The 20,764-nt window shown below is 34.4% G+C and overlaps 1 protein-coding gene across 4 annotated transcripts in view; it reads right to left on the bottom strand.

Moving 5' to 3' along the window:
• The window catches only part of PRKACB (protein kinase cAMP-activated catalytic subunit beta), a 129,135-nt gene that overhangs the window by 45,215 nt on the left and 63,156 nt on the right, over positions 1-20,764 (bottom strand). Inside the window, exons 1-2 of one of the 4 annotated variants that reach the window (XM_030324072.1) lie at positions 9,438-9,503; positions 360-383 (exon numbers count right to left, since the gene is read on the bottom strand). The exons of 2 other annotated variants lie outside the window; for them this stretch is intronic. In XM_030324072.1, the coding sequence (XP_030179932.1) occupies positions 360-383; positions 9,438-9,447 (34 nt within the window). In that variant the 5' untranslated portion in view covers positions 9,448-9,503. Of the gene's footprint in view, positions 1-359; positions 384-8,843; positions 9,126-9,437; positions 9,504-20,764 lie in introns of those variants that run through there. One more of the 4 variants, XM_030324073.1, reaches the window with a different exon arrangement.

Raw genomic sequence — 20,764 nt, 5'->3', positions numbered from 1 at the left:
GTCTAAGAGTTATTTGGTATATATCAGAAAGCACAGAACAGGATGGAAACTGAGGTTAATTACCTATGAAAACACCAAGTTCTATCAGCAAATAACAGCACAGTACAATCCCTTCCAAAACCTCTGGAAAGTGTAAATCTAGTTAAGTGTCTGTGTTCTGGCACCCCTATTTCAAACACACCCCTGTTTAGAGCTCTACAATGGTTATTTTTAAGAATAACCCCACACACATACACTGCACTACAAATATTTTTGGTAAACTAAATATAAAACATTCTAATTGCCACAAAATACCTAATAAAAATGCAATTTATAGCAACAAAGCAAACAGAATTATTCTGTAAAAAATGGTTTCCTACCAGATGCTTCTGATGATTTGCGTGCTTGGTCAAAAGGAATAAATAAGTTAAACAGATTAAATAACACATCAAATAACATACCCACAAGAAGTATCTATCCCATATGCTCATTAGTATATTTACACATAGAAATAGAATGAAAAATACTTGGGCATCCATATTCAAAAGTGTTTTTATCTAAGGCTTACAACACATTCTTTGGAGATATATATATATATATATATATATATATTTTTTTTTTTTTTAAACCAGCCAAACCCTATTCTAGAAATCTGTTAAAAAATATCATATTCTATCCCTTTAATGTGTAGAGCAGTGTGTTCACTTTGCTCAAGGGATGCTTTATTTGCTTCACCATATTCAAGCAAGTTCACTCAGAGCAAGTTCACTATAATCTTAAAATTTATAGTGAGTGTAAAAAATAACTTTACTGCAATTGCATTTGTACATTCCAGTGGATGGGACTAGGCCTACTTTTGTTTTCTAAGATATCATTTGGTCTTGCACAAAATCACAGATGAATGGGTGTTTGGAAATTTAACAGGAGATAAAAACTATATTTCCTATTGTATTATCTATTTTATTCCTCTTTCTTTTTCTTATACTTTTTTTATTGGTTAATTCTTTATGAAGTCTTGGTTACAAGTGAACAGTATAATTGACTTTCACTAACCTGTTACAAAATAATTTTTTGTGAGACATATATTTAAATGATCAAATTACAGAAACATTAATTTATTTAAGTAATATGTACATAGAGAGATGGATATACCATGAATCCACATAGTGTACTAATTCACAGCTCATGTTATGTACATGCTTTCTCTCCCAACTTGCTCTCTATTTAGGGATGCTGTGGATTTTCTTGGCCATCCAAGTCATGTTTGATTAGAGAAGCTGGATGCTGACAGGATGAGGTAATAAAAACTTAAACTAAATTTCTAGCCATAAACAACCCAAGTAATCTTTAAAATGCCCTTTCAAGAAATGTACTTTACTTCCCTAATTGTTCAGAGACTTTTTCTTAGAGTAATATTATATCTATCACAGTCATATGCTAAGGATTTTCCATTCAGTTCTGAATTAAAATATTCTGTCTTGCTATCAGACAGTATAGAGCTGGGAGTGGATCCCTAGTTGATAGGGTGTGTAGATTTTCAACTTTACCACACAGTAATACAGTAAGTGGCTCAATATATGTTGTGCAAGTTTATTTTGCCACCATATCTTTGATGACCCACACCCTCAACAAAATGTGTCACTAATATAATGGATATGAAATCATATCTTTTTATGTTTGTTTATTTATTTTTGAGACAGAGAGAGAGAGAGAGAGAGAGAGAGAGAGAGAGAACCAGCAGGGGAGGGGCATAGAGAGAGGAAGAGAGAGAGAGAGAGAGAGAGAGAGAGAGAGAGAGAGAGAGAGAAAGAGAGTGAGAGGATCCCAAGCAGGCTCTGCGATGTCAGCACAGAGCCCAATGTGGAGCTTGAACTCATGAACCATGAGATCATGACCTGAGCTGAAATCAAGCGTCGGATGTTTAACCGACTGAGCCACCCAGGGGCCCCTGAATTCATATCTTCTTGTTAAAGATTAGGTAAATGTCTCTCAGTAAAATTTTATAATTTTTTTCCTTAAAAGTCTTATTATGTTTTATTAGATTTAGTCCTAGGTTCTTTAGAGTTTGGGTTGCTATTGTAAAAGCAAAATTTATTAAAGCAAAAAGTATTAAAAATTACCATTTGTTTATTACTGATGTATAACTGATGTTTATATATTGATCTTACTGTATCTGGCAAACTCTCTTATTAATTCTAAAGTAACATTGGTAGATTCTCTTGAATTCTGTAAGCAGACCTATCATCTGTGAATAATGACAATTTTGTTCCATCCATTTTTTTATTGCCTTACTTACTGTGCAGGTTATGACTAAGAGTTCAATATTGTACAGAAACAGACAATGAGCATCCGTTTCCTGTTCCTAACTTCAGACACAATGTTTCTAATTAATTTTCTTTTCCCATACTTTACTTGTAAAGCTCTACTTGACTCAATAAATAAATTTAAGAGTATCTCCTCTTTTTCAGTTCTTTGAAAGATTTTGTACCAGACTGAAATTTTCATTCTTTGAATTATTTCCTAGAACTTGATTGGAAAACTGCCCAGTCCTAATTTTGTTAAGTTTTGAAAAAAGATTTTAATTATGATTAAATCTTAAATAGGTATAGTTCTCATCAGTTCTTTCAAAAGTCTTTTCCACGAACTAACCTTTGGTTCTGATGGATTTTTATTTTCTATTCTACTGGTTTTTGCTCATGTCTTCCTTAGTCTTTTTCTTCCTTTGATTAACCTTGCCTTGCTCTCTCTACTTATTTCCTTGAGTACTTACATCATTAATGTTCTTCTCCTTTCCTAACATAAGCATTTAAAAATTTGTCTCTAAATCCACTTTAGCTGTACCCCACAAATTCTCATTGATAGCTGAATTTTAACTTCATGAGTTTATTCTTGACCTGAGTTATTTGAATTTTTGTAATCCCTAAATATAATATTTGTGTGTTTGTTAATCTGTTTCATTAGTCTTTTTTACTGATTAAACTTAATTGCTTTGTGGGCAGAGACTATGGCCTATATGTCAATTCTTTAAAATATTTTGAATATGTTTAGTTGAGTGTTCTATACATTTCTGTGTATTCCCCCATTACTAGGTGATTATACTAGTTATACTAGCATAACACTCTTTATAAATATCCATAAATCTTATATATTTACAATTTCTCCTTCTAAATGGTCAATTTTGTTTTATATGTTTTGAGGTTCTGTTAGAGATGCCCGGTTTTTTTCTCTTACATATATATGTTTTTGTGTGATTATTAATTTTAAATGGTAGTCTGTGACAATTCTACCTCTTGACATTCTTGGAAAAGTCTAATCCTGTTGTATTTGCTGGATATTGTTTATAGTAGATGTGTGTGTATCTATTTTGATTTTGGATTGTGAATTTATGTTTAATTTTTTTAATGTTCATTTATTTTTGAAAGAAAGACAGAGAGAGAGCATGAGCTGGAGAGAGACAGAAAGAGACGGAGACAGAATCCAAAGCAGGCTCCAGGCTCTGAGCTGTCAGCACAGAGCCCGATGAGGGGCTTGAACTCATGAGCCTTGAGATCATGACCTAAGCCGAAGTCGGACACTTAACCGACTGAGCCACCCAGGCATCCCTGGATTGTGAATTTAAAGTTCAGTTGGGCTTTATCTATGATAAACCTGCAGGGTTTGACCTGGGAATATGTTTTGTATTAGCTTCTGCCTGGCATCCCGTGGATGTTACTAGCCTGGGACTGTCACAATAATTTTATTTTATTTTATTGGTGATTCTTAAACCACATAATTAATACAGATTAAAATGTGAAATTTACTGGAGAAGCAGTTGATTACAAACTCTCAGGAGAGGCATCCCACACACATACACACATTCCTCCCATGTCCCCAGGAATCTAGGCCAAGAAATACAAGCTTCCTTATTTTTTCCCTGTGTCAGTGGAGAGGTTTTATTTTCTCAACTATGCTTTCACTGAGGTTACAATCCTTTGAGGATCCTGGCTTTACATAGGGGTCTAAGAAATCCTAAGGTGCATGGATCTAATAAAGTGTCTTCTGTCTCGGTGAGGCCATTTAAAATGAAAGCCCTTTGGCTAGCCAAGGAATGAAAATCTCCTCAGGGTAGTCAAAGTATGCTTCCCCTTACACCTAAGATTTTCATTTACCACTTCACTTTCTGTACACTGAGGGTTTCTATTATATTCTTGTAAATTCAGATATTCATTACAAGGGATGCTTGATACATTTTATTCAGCATTTCTAGATACTATTGTGTCTTCATTAATCTTTGCTCTAGAAAGCTTTTCAAATGATCTGATCTGTTTGGATTTTTTTTCTTTATAAGACAAGTTTTGTGTTAAGTTGTAAGATGCAAAGATAGCTAGATGTTTGTAGAGCTTTTTACCTTAGAAATTCAAAACTTCTATCAGGATGTATTCAGGTATTGGGGCACCTGGGTGGCTCAGTCGGTTGAGCATCAGACTCTTGGTTTCAGCTCAGGTTATGATCTCACGGTTTGTGAATTCAAGCCCCACATTGGGCTCTGTGCTGGCAGCGTGGAGCCTGCTTGGGATTCTCTGTTTCCTTTCTCTCTCTGCGCCCCCCTCCCCCTCTTGTGCTCTCTCTCTCTTAAAATAAAGAAATAAGCTTTTTAAAAAAAGGAATATATTTAGGTATTGGTGTTTGTGTTAATCTTTGTCAAAATACAATGAGCTCTTTGAATCTACAGATTCAGAGTTTTTTTCCAACTAAGGAGTTTTCCTGAATCATATTTTTTATTATTGCTCCTGTTTTATTAGTCATTATCTGTTCTGAAGGAATGCTATTCATTCAATGTAGAGTTTCCTACTTTTATCTGACATACTTTTTACTTCATAACTTTTATCTTGTCCGTTCCCCTGACGTTCTAGTAGGATTTATCAAGCTAGTTCTTCATATCATTAATTTACTTTCCTGTAGTGATTATTTTGCTTTTTAATGCTTCTAAGGCAGCTTTATGTTCTGCAAATACCAGGTTCATCTTCTTATAACCATCCCTTATCATATCATTAGTATTCCTTTTCTGTTCCTGCCTCTCAGCCAGTTCTTTTCATCCTAGTCTCTCTCTCTTTCTTTTATCATTCAAGTAAACACAGATTCATGTTCACTTGGAATTTTTAAGAATTGAACCCAGACTACCTATAATTTCTTGTTTTTAAACCCTTTCCACAAATATTTTCAAAATATAAGTTCACTCTTTTCCTCTTGAAGTCTGTGATTTATCCTTAAGTAATGCATAATCTTTCATAGGCTCCATATTGTTGCTTTTCTTGTTTATCCATTTCTAAACAATGAGAAACCTTTCAAAACTTTACAAACACACCCAAATAAGGTAGTTTTTCTCACCTCCTATTTTGAGAGTGTTAGAATCAACTTCTCAGATATTTTAATTGGTACATAGTCATATTATCAGTTAAATAATACAGGGACTTTCAGAAATGGGAGTGGAGCTAGGACTACAGGGTATCTGGCCGGTGGTGATACCTACCAAGTCAGGGAAGAGCCCTGTTATATCTGGAAGTAGAATAGCCACGTTTTCAACTTGGAATAGTCTGACAAATTCTTGGATGTCCAGACAGTTTTAAAACGAAAGTAATCACAAGTGTTGGATCTTCTACTCATCTCCACAAGTCTCTTTCTTGTAAGCTTCATCCATCCCTCCAAGTTAGTGAGAGTGAAACTGCTATCTACTTATTTTCCATGAAGGCAAGCTCCTCAAAGTAAAACTGTTGCTTAGACTTTGGTGTCTGATCTTTAATCTGATAGTGCATATTTCTGGGCAAGTACGCTTTCTTAAAATCAAAACTGATACACTGATTTTCCAGTTTTGTGTCCTTATATTTTTTAATCTAGAAAATATAGACCTAGAAAGGGGAGTTAAGTAAATGTTTGTGATCAATTCTGGAACTTTCCTGTCATTCATAGCAGGGTAAGCTTCTTCAGAGATTTGCTCTCCACTGGAGCTAGGCCAATAAGAGTTCTCATCTGGAATTTTGGAATAAGGGTGCTAGTTATATTCTGATAAGCATATGAACCAAAAATTAAAATACATGACTGGTATTTTTCATTGATAACGTAAGAAAAGTACTCAAATATGGGTAGTTTTTAGTCATTCGTTTATTCTACAAGAATTTATGAATTCATTACTATGTTTGGTGCATAGGGGTAAACTATGGGAAACGCATAGATGAACTCAGCACCACTACCCTCTACTGAAGGAGTTCAAAGTTTGGAGACTGGAAACTGACATGCCAGGATATAATTTCAGTATAATACAAAAATTGTTTTGGGAGTATAGGGGAATCACCTAACTCTACAGAGTCAATGATGAAGGCATTTGAAAAGCATAGCTGGTTTTCATAATTTTTATGATAAAATACATACATATGAAAAGGTAGCAAGGAACAATATGTAGTATAGCTAGATCAGAACTTTATGAGAGAGATGCAGATAAAGCCAGAATGGTAGGTAACTGATCTTACATGCCTTACTTTAAGGAGTTTAACCTTGATATTAGATACAATAAGGAATAACTGAAAGTTTTCATGTTGGGTTATGAAATGGGCATATTGGCATTTAAAAAATGGCAGCACATTAAGTGGTCTGGAGGGATATAAAACTGGAAGCTGAGAAACTAGTGAAGCAGTTACTGCAATAAGACTGAGGATATACAGAATACCTAATCTTAGGCATTCCCAGTGTTAGTGAGACTAGAGAAAATTGAGTGATTTCTGAGACATTTCTGATGTAGAATCAATAGAAGTTAATGGCTGAGTGCATGCCTGGGGTGGGTTAAAAACAAGTTAGGAATGACTACAAGGTTTCTGTTTTAAATTCCTGTGTGGGTCTGGGATTATTAACAGAAATCAGGATCAATGAAAAAGGAATAGATTTGGGATAGAAAGAGAAAATTCACTTTTGAACTGAATGTTCAGGTAACATCTGAAGATGTGGGCATGGATGAGATCATTCAGAGAGAATATAGCATTAAGAGAGGTCCAAAGATAGATTCTCTGAGAAACCTAACACTTAATAGGCAGGAAGGAGAAAAAGAGTAGCTTTTTAACTAGAAAAATACCACGTGCACATAAAAACCACATGTATGGCTATAAACTCAGATGAAAAAGTCTAACATTTGCTTATTTTTACAAATAAAATCACACTTCATTTGTAATTTTCCACCTTTTGATGGCTAAGGCTTGTAACCACTTATGACAGGAGTAAAATTAGTTGAAATTGGACAATACTGAAAAGTCAGAATGTCTAATTGTAATTACTGTGATTCCTGTGTTAGACAAGCCAATATGGCCAAGTGTATCAAATACTACCTGAATAATCCATAGATTCTTCAAAGAGAAATAAAGCAATAGAGAAGCAGCAACAATCTTCTTCAGCTACAACCAATACATCTAACTATGAAACCTCTAGAACACCACAGTGGCTACCTAAAAATTCTGTTCTATACCGAACTTTCAAAGAGAAAACACGCATTGGCCAGAGTCAAAGAAATCTAATATTTAAAGTATGAAAACCAGGCGTATTCAATTTTGATACCCATAGAAATTCTAAGAAATGTTAACATGTTAATTTTGTAAATATTAGCCCAAATTTAAAACACTAAATCAGAAGGATCTGTCTACTAACAGGAAAATAACAGGAAAATAACAATAACAATTCTTAATGTCTTGCATATAAAAACGGCCTTTAATGTCTAACATCATTTCACAAACAAATACTTAACAGTGTGGAAGAGGCTTATGTTATATGGAAACAGGAGAAAAGAATATTTACTGGCAGTAATGAGGTGATCTTCATTTATGGAAGAAAAGGTACGTCTGTTTTGAATTCTATCATTATATAGCAAAAATCCAACTCTCTCAGGTTCTGGATTCCAATTCCAAATCTTTTAAGTGTAAATAATAGACTGTTACGTTATAAGAAAAATAATATAACAGTTTTCCTAAAAATGTCTTCAATTCAAGGGTTAACTTATAAATATCCTCTTTAGTTAAGCAAAAAGATGCTAATGAATTATGCTGTAAGCAAATATTTCTCACTCTAACAACAGGATATCTATTTTTAGCTGCAGGTTTGGCTTAAAGTGAACAGCTCTCACCCTATGATAAACTGCAGTATATACTGTAAGATATTTTCCCAAAAAGCATTTTTGGAAATGTTTCAAAAAAATAAGTCACATTATAAAAACATAAAAGGAAACTAATGATCATGAAAGTACTTATTCTAACAAATTATTTCCCCCAAAAAAGTATCTCTGAAAAATTTTAATAAAGCCTCTAAAACCAAAATGCACATATTTATTTCATCATTAAATCTCTATTTCTCAAAGAACTGTAGTTAAAAGCAACCAGTAAACCAACAAAATTCTGGCAGCATCTTATTCAAGACTAGGGTTTTTTAAATGTAATAAAAAAGAAGCTAACAAGACTTAACATTAGAATGACAAAGCCAATAAATGGAAAGTTCAATTATCTTCAGGATCAGATAATAAAAAGAAATTCCTCCCTTATCATGGTGGGTCTTTTACTCACTAATTTATAACACAATTAGTAACAACAGTATTTAATGAATACAATAAATCAAACCATAAAGAAAATTAGAAAATGACTATTGGTATCGACTATTAATAGTGGTTTTACTTGTTCACAGTTCTCAATGGATTTTAAAAGCAAATTACTATAATGCCAAAATGCAAAAGCATCAATAGAAAATGTAATTCACTGTAGCTCTGGCTTTACAATTGCCCCTTTAGAAAATATTTTTCCCTCGTATAGTTAAATATTTCTAAAAAAATATAGCTGCAGTGGCTCCGAGAGCATACTTACCACTCATGATGAAAACCAACCTTTCCAAAACATATTGCTCAAAACAACAATCCAACAGCAAAGGGAGTTATGCTAATCTCTAGAGGTGGAAGAACCGATGGTGTAAACACATACACTGGAACATGCAGCACACAGAAAATGAAAATAGCTTTCTTTTGTTTAAAAAAGAAAAGCCCCTAGAAGCAAAGCATAACTGCCCAGCATGAGATATCACTAGTAAACATCAGATTAATGCCAAAGATGTGTATAACTAGATTTAATTTCTTTCAAGCTGGTTATTCTAGCCTCCTTCATATACCACTAGAACAACTCAAAATGGCAGGGAGAAAATGTTCAAACCAGGATGTATAAGATGTTCTCAATTATATCAGCATGAGTTGTTACCACGGCAACATTAGACCAGAATTATCGGTTCACTTGTAACCAAGGAGTAGCTTTTCTAAAGCTTTAATCAAGCAAGACAAATAAAATATCTTTTTATTTTAGAGCCACATGATTTAAAAATTACCACGTTTCTTAAATTTAAGCACTTATCTACCCTTTTTACATCTTTCAAAGATCTAAAAAAAATTGCTGTTTTCTTCAAATACTCACACAATCCCATGTTGAACCTGGCAAGGAACAAACAGCAGAATGATTGCACCTAAACGTCTTTCAATTACACCAGCTCTTACTGCTAGCTGTGGACCTCACTGATATTAAAATGCTGTGTGCTGTTGCTAGTGACTATTGGCGATGAATCTTATTGCCCAGATCGCTGATAGCTTTCATTTTTCATGAGCCAGAAAGCTATACTGCAGCACAAATGTTAACCATTTAAACATTCTGTATTACGGAAGAGACAAAACACAACCCTACAGATTTCATTTATAAAGCAGAATCATAAAATAATGCATTTACAAACTTCTATTCGATTCGGCATTACAAACAGCGTCAGATGCCAGTAACGTGGTTTTCAAAAGAGAATAACATACAAAAAGTTACTGGTGATCATTGTTGAAGTGTGAGATTCCTTAAATCAAAAAGGATTAAGACGACAGATTGTATAGCAAGGTGGGCAGACTGGATGGCATGATGAACAGACTGTTCTGATTCCCAGAGACCTAAATTTTGTACCAAAATGGTACAAAGGATCTATAGAATGGTACCTCATTAAGTGGAACTTCAGCAAGTGAACTTGCCATTTGAAAAGCTCCCAGGTGAGCTAGGACTTCTGGTGATGGGGCCATGAATAAGCCAGAAAATCTCCTACGAAACAACTAAGAAGCTGGACAAAATTGCCAAAAACGATGACTTCATGGCTCTGGGAACCTAGCAATCACAGACAGTAAATTGAGAAGCATTTATTCACGAAAAACTGCTGAACTCTGTATAAGAACGGTGGGAGTCTAAGGTGGTCTTGCTCAGTGCTGCTCCTGTTCCCCCAACAGCTCAGTCAGTGCAGTACTTCCATCAGGTGGGGCTGGCCTTGACAACTAGCAGCTTTGCTGCCAGAGGGGCTGACGTGGTATACAGAGCAGGCCAAAAAATCCCACACAAGTGATGTTGTCAATAAAAAAAGCAAACTGTAGGAAATGAACAGGGCAAGTGTCCAGCTTTGCTAGTCTCAAGTTGTGGCCTTGGTAGGGGTGAGCAGCAGACTGGTAGTCTAGCAAGAAATTTAACACAGAAAATGGAAATGAGAGAGTCAGAGAGGATGTAAACATATCCCTAGCTAACTGGGAAGCTATTCCTGTAGGGGAGACCCCAGAGGACCCTACAGAAATTTAAAGCTGGTACAGACTTGAAAACCGCTTCGACACTGACTGTGCTCCTCAACCCACAAATGCAGACTTGCCCACAGCGTTTGAGGACAACCTCTGATCAATCACTGAATAACAACTAAGTTACAAAGAGACGGGGTAATTCCTAGCAGAGAAATTAGCAGCCAGACACCATGGGGGACAGTCCATATATTAAGGCCAAAAAAGTTATTAAAAATACATACATACATACATACAACCAGGAAGAAAAGAGAATCAGAATCCAGAAGTGCCACAAAAATAGTATTTTAAAACAATCAGTGTTTTTTGACAAAAATATGTGACAATAATGAAGAGAAAAGGTAGTCAATAGAAAATGTCTCTGAATAGGTAAAAATATAGGATTTGGCAGACAAAACAGCTATGATAAATACATCAAAGAATAAAAGAAAATTACGTTTAAAGAATTAAAGGAAATTATAATGACAATGATATAAGAAGGAGAGTTTCAATACAGAGAGAAACTATTTACAACATAAAAATCATAGACATTGAAAGTACAATAACCAAAATTTACAAACTCACTACATAGGCCCAACAGAAGATCTGAGGAGGGCAAAGACTTAATTAGTGAACTTGAAGACAGATGAACAGAAATATCTAGACCGAAGAATACAAAGAACAAAAGACTGGAGAAAAATGAACAGATCCTCACATACTTGCGGGATATTAAGGGTACCAACATACATGTAATAGGAATCCTAAAAAGAGTGCAGAAAGACAAAGGGCAAAGAAAAAATATTTCAAGAATAATGGTTGAAAGTCCAATGTGGAAAACATTACCCAACAGATCCAGGAGTTCAAATAATATCAACTAGAATAAACACAAAGAGACTCATACCTAGACACATCATAGTCAAGTTTTTGAAAGACAAAGACAAAATCTTAAAAGCAGCAAGAGAAAAATGGCTAATCATGCACAAGGAAAAAGCAATACGATCAATGACTTTTTGACAGAAATAAGAGAGGTTAGAAGGCAGTGGAATGATATCTTCAGAGTGCCAAGAGAAAAAAGAAACAAACCTGTTCACAAAAATTCTCTATCCAAAATATTATCCCTCAAAAACAAAGGTGAAATAAAGACATTCCCAAATAAACAACTGAGAATGTTTGTTGCAAGCAGAAATACTTAAGGATGTCATTCAGGATGAAAGGAAATGACACTAGGCAATACTCAATTGACAGGAAGAAATGAAAAATGCTGGAAATGGTAAAAATAGAAGTAAAAAATTTTATAAATACATACTTTTCTGTTCTCTTAATTTCTTTAAAGGACTTCAGCTGTATGAAATTGCATTGCTGAGTTTTACAAAAATACACATGTAATATGTGTGAAAATAATAACACAGAGTTGGAGAAGATATGGAGCTATCTTGGATCAAAATAGATTTACTAGATTTAAATAGATTTACTAGATTTATCCTGAAGTAGAATGTGATAAGATAAAATGTACATTATAACCCCTAAATCAAACAGTATGAAAATATCTTTTAAAAATTTAGTTAAAAAACAAAGAAAAATTAAAATGACACCTAATAAATATTTGTTTTACACTAAAGAAATGAAAAGGAAACAATAACAACAAAAACTGTAAGACATACTGAAAACAAACAGCACAGTAGAAGATGTAAATCCAACCATATCAATAATTACACTGAATGTGAATGGAACAAAGATGGATCAAAGGCAGAAATTATCAGACTGGATAAAAAAAAAAAAAGGCAGGATTAAAAAAAGAAAAAAGCAGGGACCAACTATATCCTGTCTACAAGAGCCACACTTCAGATTTAAGGATACAAGTAGGTTGAAAGGAAAAGGAAAAGAAAAAGATATACCATGAAAATAGTAACCACAAGACAGCTGGAGTACCTAAATCAGTATCAGACAAAATAGACTTTAAGAGAAAAAAAAAAAAAAAAAAAAAGTACTTCAGACAAAAAAAGACATTTCATAATGATAAAAAGGCCAATACATCTGAGAGAGTTAACAATTAGAAATGCATATGCACTGAAAAAAAACAGCCCCCAAATACTAAAACAAAAATGAGAGAATTGAAAGGAGGGCGTCATTATTCAACAATTATATTTGAAGATTTCAATATTCCCCTCTCAATAATTCATGGGAAAACTAGACAGAAAATCAGCAAAGATGGAGAAAACTTTGAATAATACCATTAAATTTTGACATTTATAAAACACAGCACCTAACATCATCAAAATACATAGTATTTTCAAGCACACATGGAAATTTCCACATTAAGCATAGGCTAAATACTATAATAAATTTCAAATTTGAAAGGACTGAAAAATCATTCAAAATATGTTCTTTGATCACAACAGAATTAAATTAGAAATCAGCAACAGATGGAGGGCGCCTGGGTGGCTGTTGGTTGAATGTTGGACTTTAGCTCAGGTCATGACTTTGGGGTTTGTGAGTTCAAGGCCGGCGTTGGGCTCTGTGCTTACAGCTCAGAGCCTGGAGCCTGCTTCAGATTCTGTGTCTCCCTCTCTCTCTGCCCCTCCCCCATCACACTCTGTCTGTCTCTCTCTGTCTCTCTCTCTCTCTCTCTCAAAAAAAACACAAGCAAACAAAAAAAGAAATCAGTAACAGAAAATTTGGAAATCCTGAAATACTTGGATTTAAATCACAAAGAAATCCAAAGGGCAATAAGAAAATATTTTGAACTGAATGTAAAAGAACCTACAAAAAATCAACATTTATGAAATGTAGATAAAGCAGAGCTTAGAGGGAAATTTGTAGATTTAAACACCAATATTAGAAAAAATGGAAGGTCTCAAACAATAGTTTAAGCTTCCACCTTAAGAAACTCAAGAAAAAAGATAAAATTAAACCAAAACCAAACAGCAGATCAGAACAGACTTCAATGAAATAGAAGATAGAAAACAACAGAGAAAATGAGTAAGTCCAAAAGTCTTACTGATAAAGCTAGACTGATGAAAAATTAAAACTAACAAAACGTGACAAAACAAAATAAGACAAAATAGAGAAGATACTAATTACCCAAATCAAAAATGAAAAGACAACATCACCCCTGACACTAGACGAATTTAAAAAATTATAAAGGAATACTATAAACAACTTTATCTTGATTATATAACTGAGGTGAGATGGACAAATTCACAGAAAGACACAGGTGCTGGAACTAGCTCAAGAAGAAATAGAAAATCTGAAGATACCCGTGAACAAATTAAAATGTTGAATTAATAATTAAAATTTTTCTCACAAAGAAAAGCTCAGGTCCATAGGCTTCACTGGGGAATTCTATGAAACATCCAAAGATATAATATCAATTCCATATAAACTTTTTCAAAATAAAGAGGAGGATGTGACACTTTCCAACTTATTCCATAATGTCTGATACCAAAGCTAGACAAAGATCAAAAGAAAATTACAGACCAATATCCATCACAATGCAAATATCTTTATCAAAATATTAACAAACCTAACCCAGCAGTATAGAAAAAGGATTATATACCACGACCACGTAGGATTTATCCCAGGAATGCAAGGTTGGTTCAACATTGAAAATCAATTAATGGAATACCCTGTATTAATAAAATAAAAGACAAAACTACATAATTGTCTGAATATACAGGAAGAAGTATTCCAAAAATTCAACACCTGTGATCAAAGCTTTCAACAAATTAGGACTCGTAGAGAATTTCCTCCAGTTGATAAAGGGCAAGTGTGTAGGGGACTCCGTAGCTTACATCACATATAATGGTGAAAGACGGAATGTTTTCCCCCTAAGACTGGGAATAAGGCAGGAATGTCTACACTCACCACTTCTATGCCATTTTATATTAGAGATTCTTGCCAGTGCAATGAGGTAAGAAAAAGGTATACAGATTGATAAGAAAGAAAGCTGTCTTTATTTGCTTGTTTATGACATGATTATATATGTAGAAAATTCTAAAAATCTACAAAGAAACTACTAGAATTAATAAATAAGTTTATTAACATCATAGGATGTAAGATTAATATACAAAAATCAGTTAGATTTTAATTCACTAGGAACAACAATCCAAATGTGAAAGAAATCACTCCATTCACAAGAGTATTAACAAAAATAAAATATTTAAAAATCAATCACACACGCACGCGCGCACACACACACACAATGGAATATTACTCAGCCATAAAAAAGAATGAAATCTTGCTATTTGCAACAATACGGATGGAGCTAGAGTATTATGCTAAGCAAAATAAGTCAGTCAAAGAAAGACAATACCAAATGATTTCACTCATATATGGACTTTAAGAAACAAAACAAATGAGCAAAAGGAAAAAAGATAGGAGGGCAAACTAAGAAATAGACTCTCAACTTATAGAGAACAAACTGATGGTTACCAGAGGGGAGGTGGGTGGGAGGATGACTAAAAAATGTGATGGGGATTAAGAGCACACTTGCTGTGATGAGCATCGAGTATTTTATGGAAATACTGATTCACTATATTGTACACCTAAAACTAATATTACACTGTTAACTAACTGGAATTTAAATATAAACTTTAAAAAATCAATTTTAACAAGACTTCTTCACTAACAAGTAGAAAACTGCATAGAAATTAAAGGCTGTCTGTTAAATGGAGAAATATTTCATCTTCATGGATCACAATACTCAATTCCAGCATATTTTTTTTAAAAGAAACTGATAGCTGATGCTAAAAATTGGATTAAAAGTGCAGTAAAAATTGGCTAACCATATGAAGAGGAAAAAAAAAAAAAAAGAACTTCACTCCGTATCTCACATCATATACAAAACAACTTAAAAAATGGATTTCTAGATGAGAGCAGAGAATAAGAATCTTCATTGCCTTGGGTTAGACAATGATTTCTTAAGATTTGGCACCAAAAGTACAATCTATAAAGGTAAAAATGATAAATTAGACTTAATTAAATTGCAAACTTTTCTTCTTCAAAGAGATCATTTAAGAAAACAAGACAAGCCATAGAATGAGAGGAAATACTTGGAAGTTATCTATTTGGTCGAGAACTTGTGTTCAGCCTATACAAAGAACTTTTAAGACTTGATAGTAAGAAGGTAAAAATCCTAAATTTTGGAGGTGGGCAAAAGATTTGAAAACACATTTCTCCAAAGTAGATACCCGAACAGCTCATAAGAGCATATGAAATTATGCTCAACATCATCAATCGTTAGGGAAATACAAACTGAAATCACACTGAAATAATAGTTCACGTATAACAGAATGGTTATAATAAAAAAGACTGATGATATCAAGTATTGACAAGAATGTAAAGAATCTGGCCCTCATACATTGCTGGTGGCAATGTAAAATGGCAAAACCACTTAAGAAAACAATTTGGAAGTTTCTTAAAAGAATAAACACAAACTTAACATACGACCCAGCAATTCTACTCCTAGATATCTACTTAAAAGAACTGAAAGCATTTGTCCACTCAGTCTTATATGCAAATGTCTATAGAAACGTTATTCAAATAACCAAAAACACTCCTGAGTGCATAAAGAAAATGTGTTATTTTCATAAAGCATGCTATAATTCAGCAATAAAATTGTTGATATGTTCTATAACATGGATAAACCTCAAACACATTATTCTAAGTGCAAGAAGCCAGAAACAATTGATTGCATTACATATTGTATAATTCCATTTATATAAAATGTCCAGAAAAGGAAAATCTGTAGGGACAAAAATCCATAGGGATACAAAACAGATCAGGATTTGTCTGAGGTTGAAGTAAAGTGGAGACTAACTGCAGAAGGGTACAAAAGAACTTTTTGAGGGGATGGAAATATTCTAAAAATGAAATGTGATGATGGCTACAAAATTCTATAAATTTATTAATAAACATTGAACTGTACTTATAACAAGTGACTTTATGGTATATATAAATTATACTTAGTTTTTTAGAAAGTTATCAAGTGCTTCTCTATGGATGTAGAAACAGTGATTTGAAGCGGGTCTTCTATGTTCTGGGAAGAATCACTTTAGTGGACAACTTAATTATGTAAATATAAGGCTGGTAGGCATCCATTAGCTTGGGGGAATGATCTAACAAAAACCCTTTGGAGTGAGATAAAGGCTGTTCCTTCCTAATACCCAATCGTAAACAAAACTAATTAAAGGGAAGGAGGAAGTAGATCCGCATTAAAAATAAAACAAGGATTCTAAAAGAAAGGGATTAAAACCTAGACCCCATTCTTTCTAAGATTCAGAATTACCAGAATTTCTTTCATGAATTTTAGTGATAGTATCTGTGGTCCATGAGTAGGAAGGCACACTAAGTAAGCTTTATCAAAGAGGAAAAGAGAATGTGAGTTGGTGATTTAGGCTCAACAATGGAGGCACTATAGGCCAAATTTAAGTGCCTACAGAGGCCATACAGGCAAAACAATAGAAGTAAAGGTTAGCATAAATTAGTATTAATCCTGATTAAAGAGGATATTCATTCAGTGCTGCCCATTTGTTCTTAATGGGAATAAGAAGCCACTGAAATCAACTTCTTTAATATTTCAAGGATATGAAGTCCAGATATTAATATGAAATCTCTAGTTTTAAAACCATTGTATTTTATATTTTTATATAAAAGAATGGTGCCAAATTCAATTATTTTAAAAAATACCTTGAGGACCAAACAAGACATATCTGTGAGCTACATTTGGGTTACAGACAACCAGTCTGCTATCCCTGGATAAGATGTTTAAGAGAGGAAGGCTGGGGCACCTGGGTGGCTCAGTAGGTTAAGCGTCTGACTTCGGCTCAGGTCATGATCTCACAGCTCGTGAATTCGAGCCCTGCGTTCAGGCTCTGCGCTGACAGCTCAGAGCCTGGAGCCTGCTTCAGATTCTGTGTCTCCCGTTCTCTCTACTCCTCCTCTGCTCATGCTCTGTCTCTGTCTGTCTCAAAAATAAATAAATATTAAAAAATTAAAAAAAAAAAAGAGGAAGGGCTAAACTAAAAGATAACCTTCTCACACATTCAACCTGACATAGAAGTCAGGATCAAAAGGCACAGAAGTATAAATTAAGGAAACTAAATCCTATGGTATATTCCTTGGATGAGCATAACACTGGAAAGGGTGGTCACCCTCCTATTTAAGAACCACTAAGATCTCCCCAAGGGTCAGTGTCATCACATCAAGTGCAAGTATACATCAAACCCTTTTGGATCAGTTTTGAACTGTAAAACCACGTAGCAGTGGCAAAATCAACAGAAGCTAAAAATGAGACCACTAGCTTATATACTAATCAAAATACTCCTCTCTGTATCTACACTTTAGAAAGATTAGACTCTCTGTAATGAGTAAACTGTCAGAAGTTTAGCAAGATGTGAAGGGGGCTGGAAGGAGACCCCAAGAGAAAAGCTACTTAGCAGCCCTACCAGTATGAATAGATGAATGCAAATGATTAATTCGAATATTTAAAAGATGAAACCGGGGCGTGTGGGTGGCTCGGATGGTTAAGCGTCCGACTTCGGCTAGATCATGATCTCACAGTTTGTGAGTTTGAGCCCTGCGTTGGGCTCTGTACTGACAGCCTGGATCCTCTTCAGATTCTGTGTCTCCCTCGCTCTCTCTCAAAAAAATGAATAAACATTAAAAAAATTTTTTTAAAAAGATGAAACCTTATTTGTATCCTAAGTGGGTCATACTAGTTACATAACTAGTTAAGAGCATAGTTGAAAGCAGTCATTACTTTAGGGCTTGCAAGTAATATTCAATCCTTCAGAGAATGCATCACTCCAACTTCCAACTTACTGGCTCTTTTCACATGGACATCTTATTTTCAAAGTTCTCTTTCTAGCCTGTTGCTTTTCTTGGTCCTCAAAATAGCACGCTGTCTCTGCATCTAACAGGAAACTTAAGACACAAATCTTCGCTATAGAAGCCAAAGACCTGTTTTTCTTACACACATGTAGAAAGGTTTCACAGAACAGGTATTAAAAGCTGGTTTTTTTAAAGGGTTACATAAACGAATATATGCAATGTCCTTAGAACAATGCCTGACAGAGAGTAAATAAATGTTTCATGTGATAATGTATATGAAAATATTCCACCCAGGAAATGTGGCAGTGAAGGGACAGGAGTCACTGCTATATTGCACAATCAGAATTATGTAATGTTCTTTATAATATGACTGAATCTCCAACCCAACTAAGTTATACTCTGCTGATTACCAAGGAACACGTAATGATAATGCTCTATTCGGCAACTAAAACATGTCTCTCGTGGGGAGCCTAGGTGGCTCAGTGGGTTAAGTGTCTGACTTCCGCTCAGGTCATGTGGTTCACCAGTTTGAGCCCCGTGTCTGGCTCTGTGCTGACAGCTCAGAGCCTGGAGCCTACTTCAAATTCTGTGTCTTCCTTGCTCTCTGCCCCTCCCCCGCTCATGCTCTCTTTCTCTCTCAAAAATAAACATTTTTTTAACGTTTATTTTTGAGAGACAGAGACAAAGAGAGAGAGCAAGTGGGGGAGGGGCAGAGAGAGGAGACGCAGAATCTGAAGCAGGATCCAGGCTCTGTCTGAACTATTAGCAGAGAACCCGATGTGGGGCTCAAACCCACCAACCACAAGATCAAGACCTCAGCCGATGTCGGATGCTTAACTGACTGAGTTACCCAAACACGCCTCAAAAATAAACATTTAAAAGAAATAAATAAAACATGTCTCTCAGACTATTAGCTACTAATAACTGACCAGCTTTGAAAAGTGGAAAATCTGATAAACACTAATAATAAAGGAGAAAATAAAGCATGCTTGACGTGCCAGAAAATTATACTAGGGATTTTAAATGTCTTCTCTGAACATTGAAACAAATTTAACTCCAAAAGGATATATTACATATACATTTAGGTTGCAATTAATTTAATACAAAAGCCTTAAAATAGTCATAACATTTCTCTAAATTTGTCCTATAAAATATAAAAATAACGTATACAAAGATTTAGCTATAAGGATATTTATTACGGCATTTTTTTATATAATAGCAAAAAATTAAAAACAATCTCGATGACCAGTGATATGTTAAACAAATTGTGATGTATTCTTACAACTGAATACAAAACAGCCATCTTAAAAGATACTGTGGAACAACTCTTTTTTTTTTTTTTTTTTTTTTCTGAGGTGGGTTGAGGGTAGAGGGAGGGGGAGAGAGAACCTTAGCACCTTAAGCAGGCTCCAAACTGGGTGGATCTCACCTCGGTGAGATCATGACCTGGGCTGAAATCAAGAGTAATACGATTAACCAACTGAGCCACCCGGTCGCCCTTGTGGAACACCTCTGTATGATTAGCAAAGATGTTATCAAACACTGTATGCTAAATGATCCAAATTTAGGGGCTGGTAGAAATTTGTTTATCTATGCACCAAATAGACTATAGATACACAAGAGATATATAGTGTGTATACATATATATATATATATATATATAATCTTGTGTATCTATCACAAGACTATATACACAAAAGATGTTAGCAGTGATTATCTTTTGGTGGGATCGTGTGATTTTTACTTTTTCCTTTCTTCTTTCCTAAGATTTGCAAATTTTCTCCAGTGAAGATATATTATTTGGCAATCAGATTAAAATGTTACTAGGGGAAAAGTGTCTCTCAAACTTTAATGTGCATATGAATCACAGAATGTGCAGATTCTGACTCAGTAGGTTTGATAGGCCTGAAAGTCTGCCTTAACAGGCTCCCAGGTGATGCTGATACTGTTGGATTGCTAATACACTCAGAGTAGCAAGACATTACCTAGAATATATACTTAACCTTCCTTTTTCCCTAACCATAGTAGAATGGCTATTCTTGCAAATATTCTTACAAGCAAGTAAAAGCTACTTTTTATGTTATTACACTATTTGGCACTGCCAAATAGTCCATGGAAACATTTTCTAATTTTAAATCATTTAATATCTCGATTAATTTAGTATAAGGGCTGCTGATTACTCAAATTCATATAAACAATCGTGATCAAAATACACAGGTAACAGTGAAAAGTTTAGTGCCTCTGGCATGTAATATTTTCCAGATTCAGGTCAGCATTTTACTGCTTCTGGTTAATGACCACAGGCCTTTGAGATAAACTGCAAAGATCACAATAGAACAAATTAGAGAA

This window comes from Lynx canadensis, chromosome C1 (genome assembly GCF_007474595.2).
Source record: "Lynx canadensis isolate LIC74 chromosome C1, mLynCan4.pri.v2, whole genome shotgun sequence".
NCBI classification, from domain to species: domain Eukaryota; kingdom Metazoa; phylum Chordata; class Mammalia; order Carnivora; family Felidae; genus Lynx; species Lynx canadensis.
This window is presented reverse-complemented; position numbering and strand designations above follow the sequence as displayed.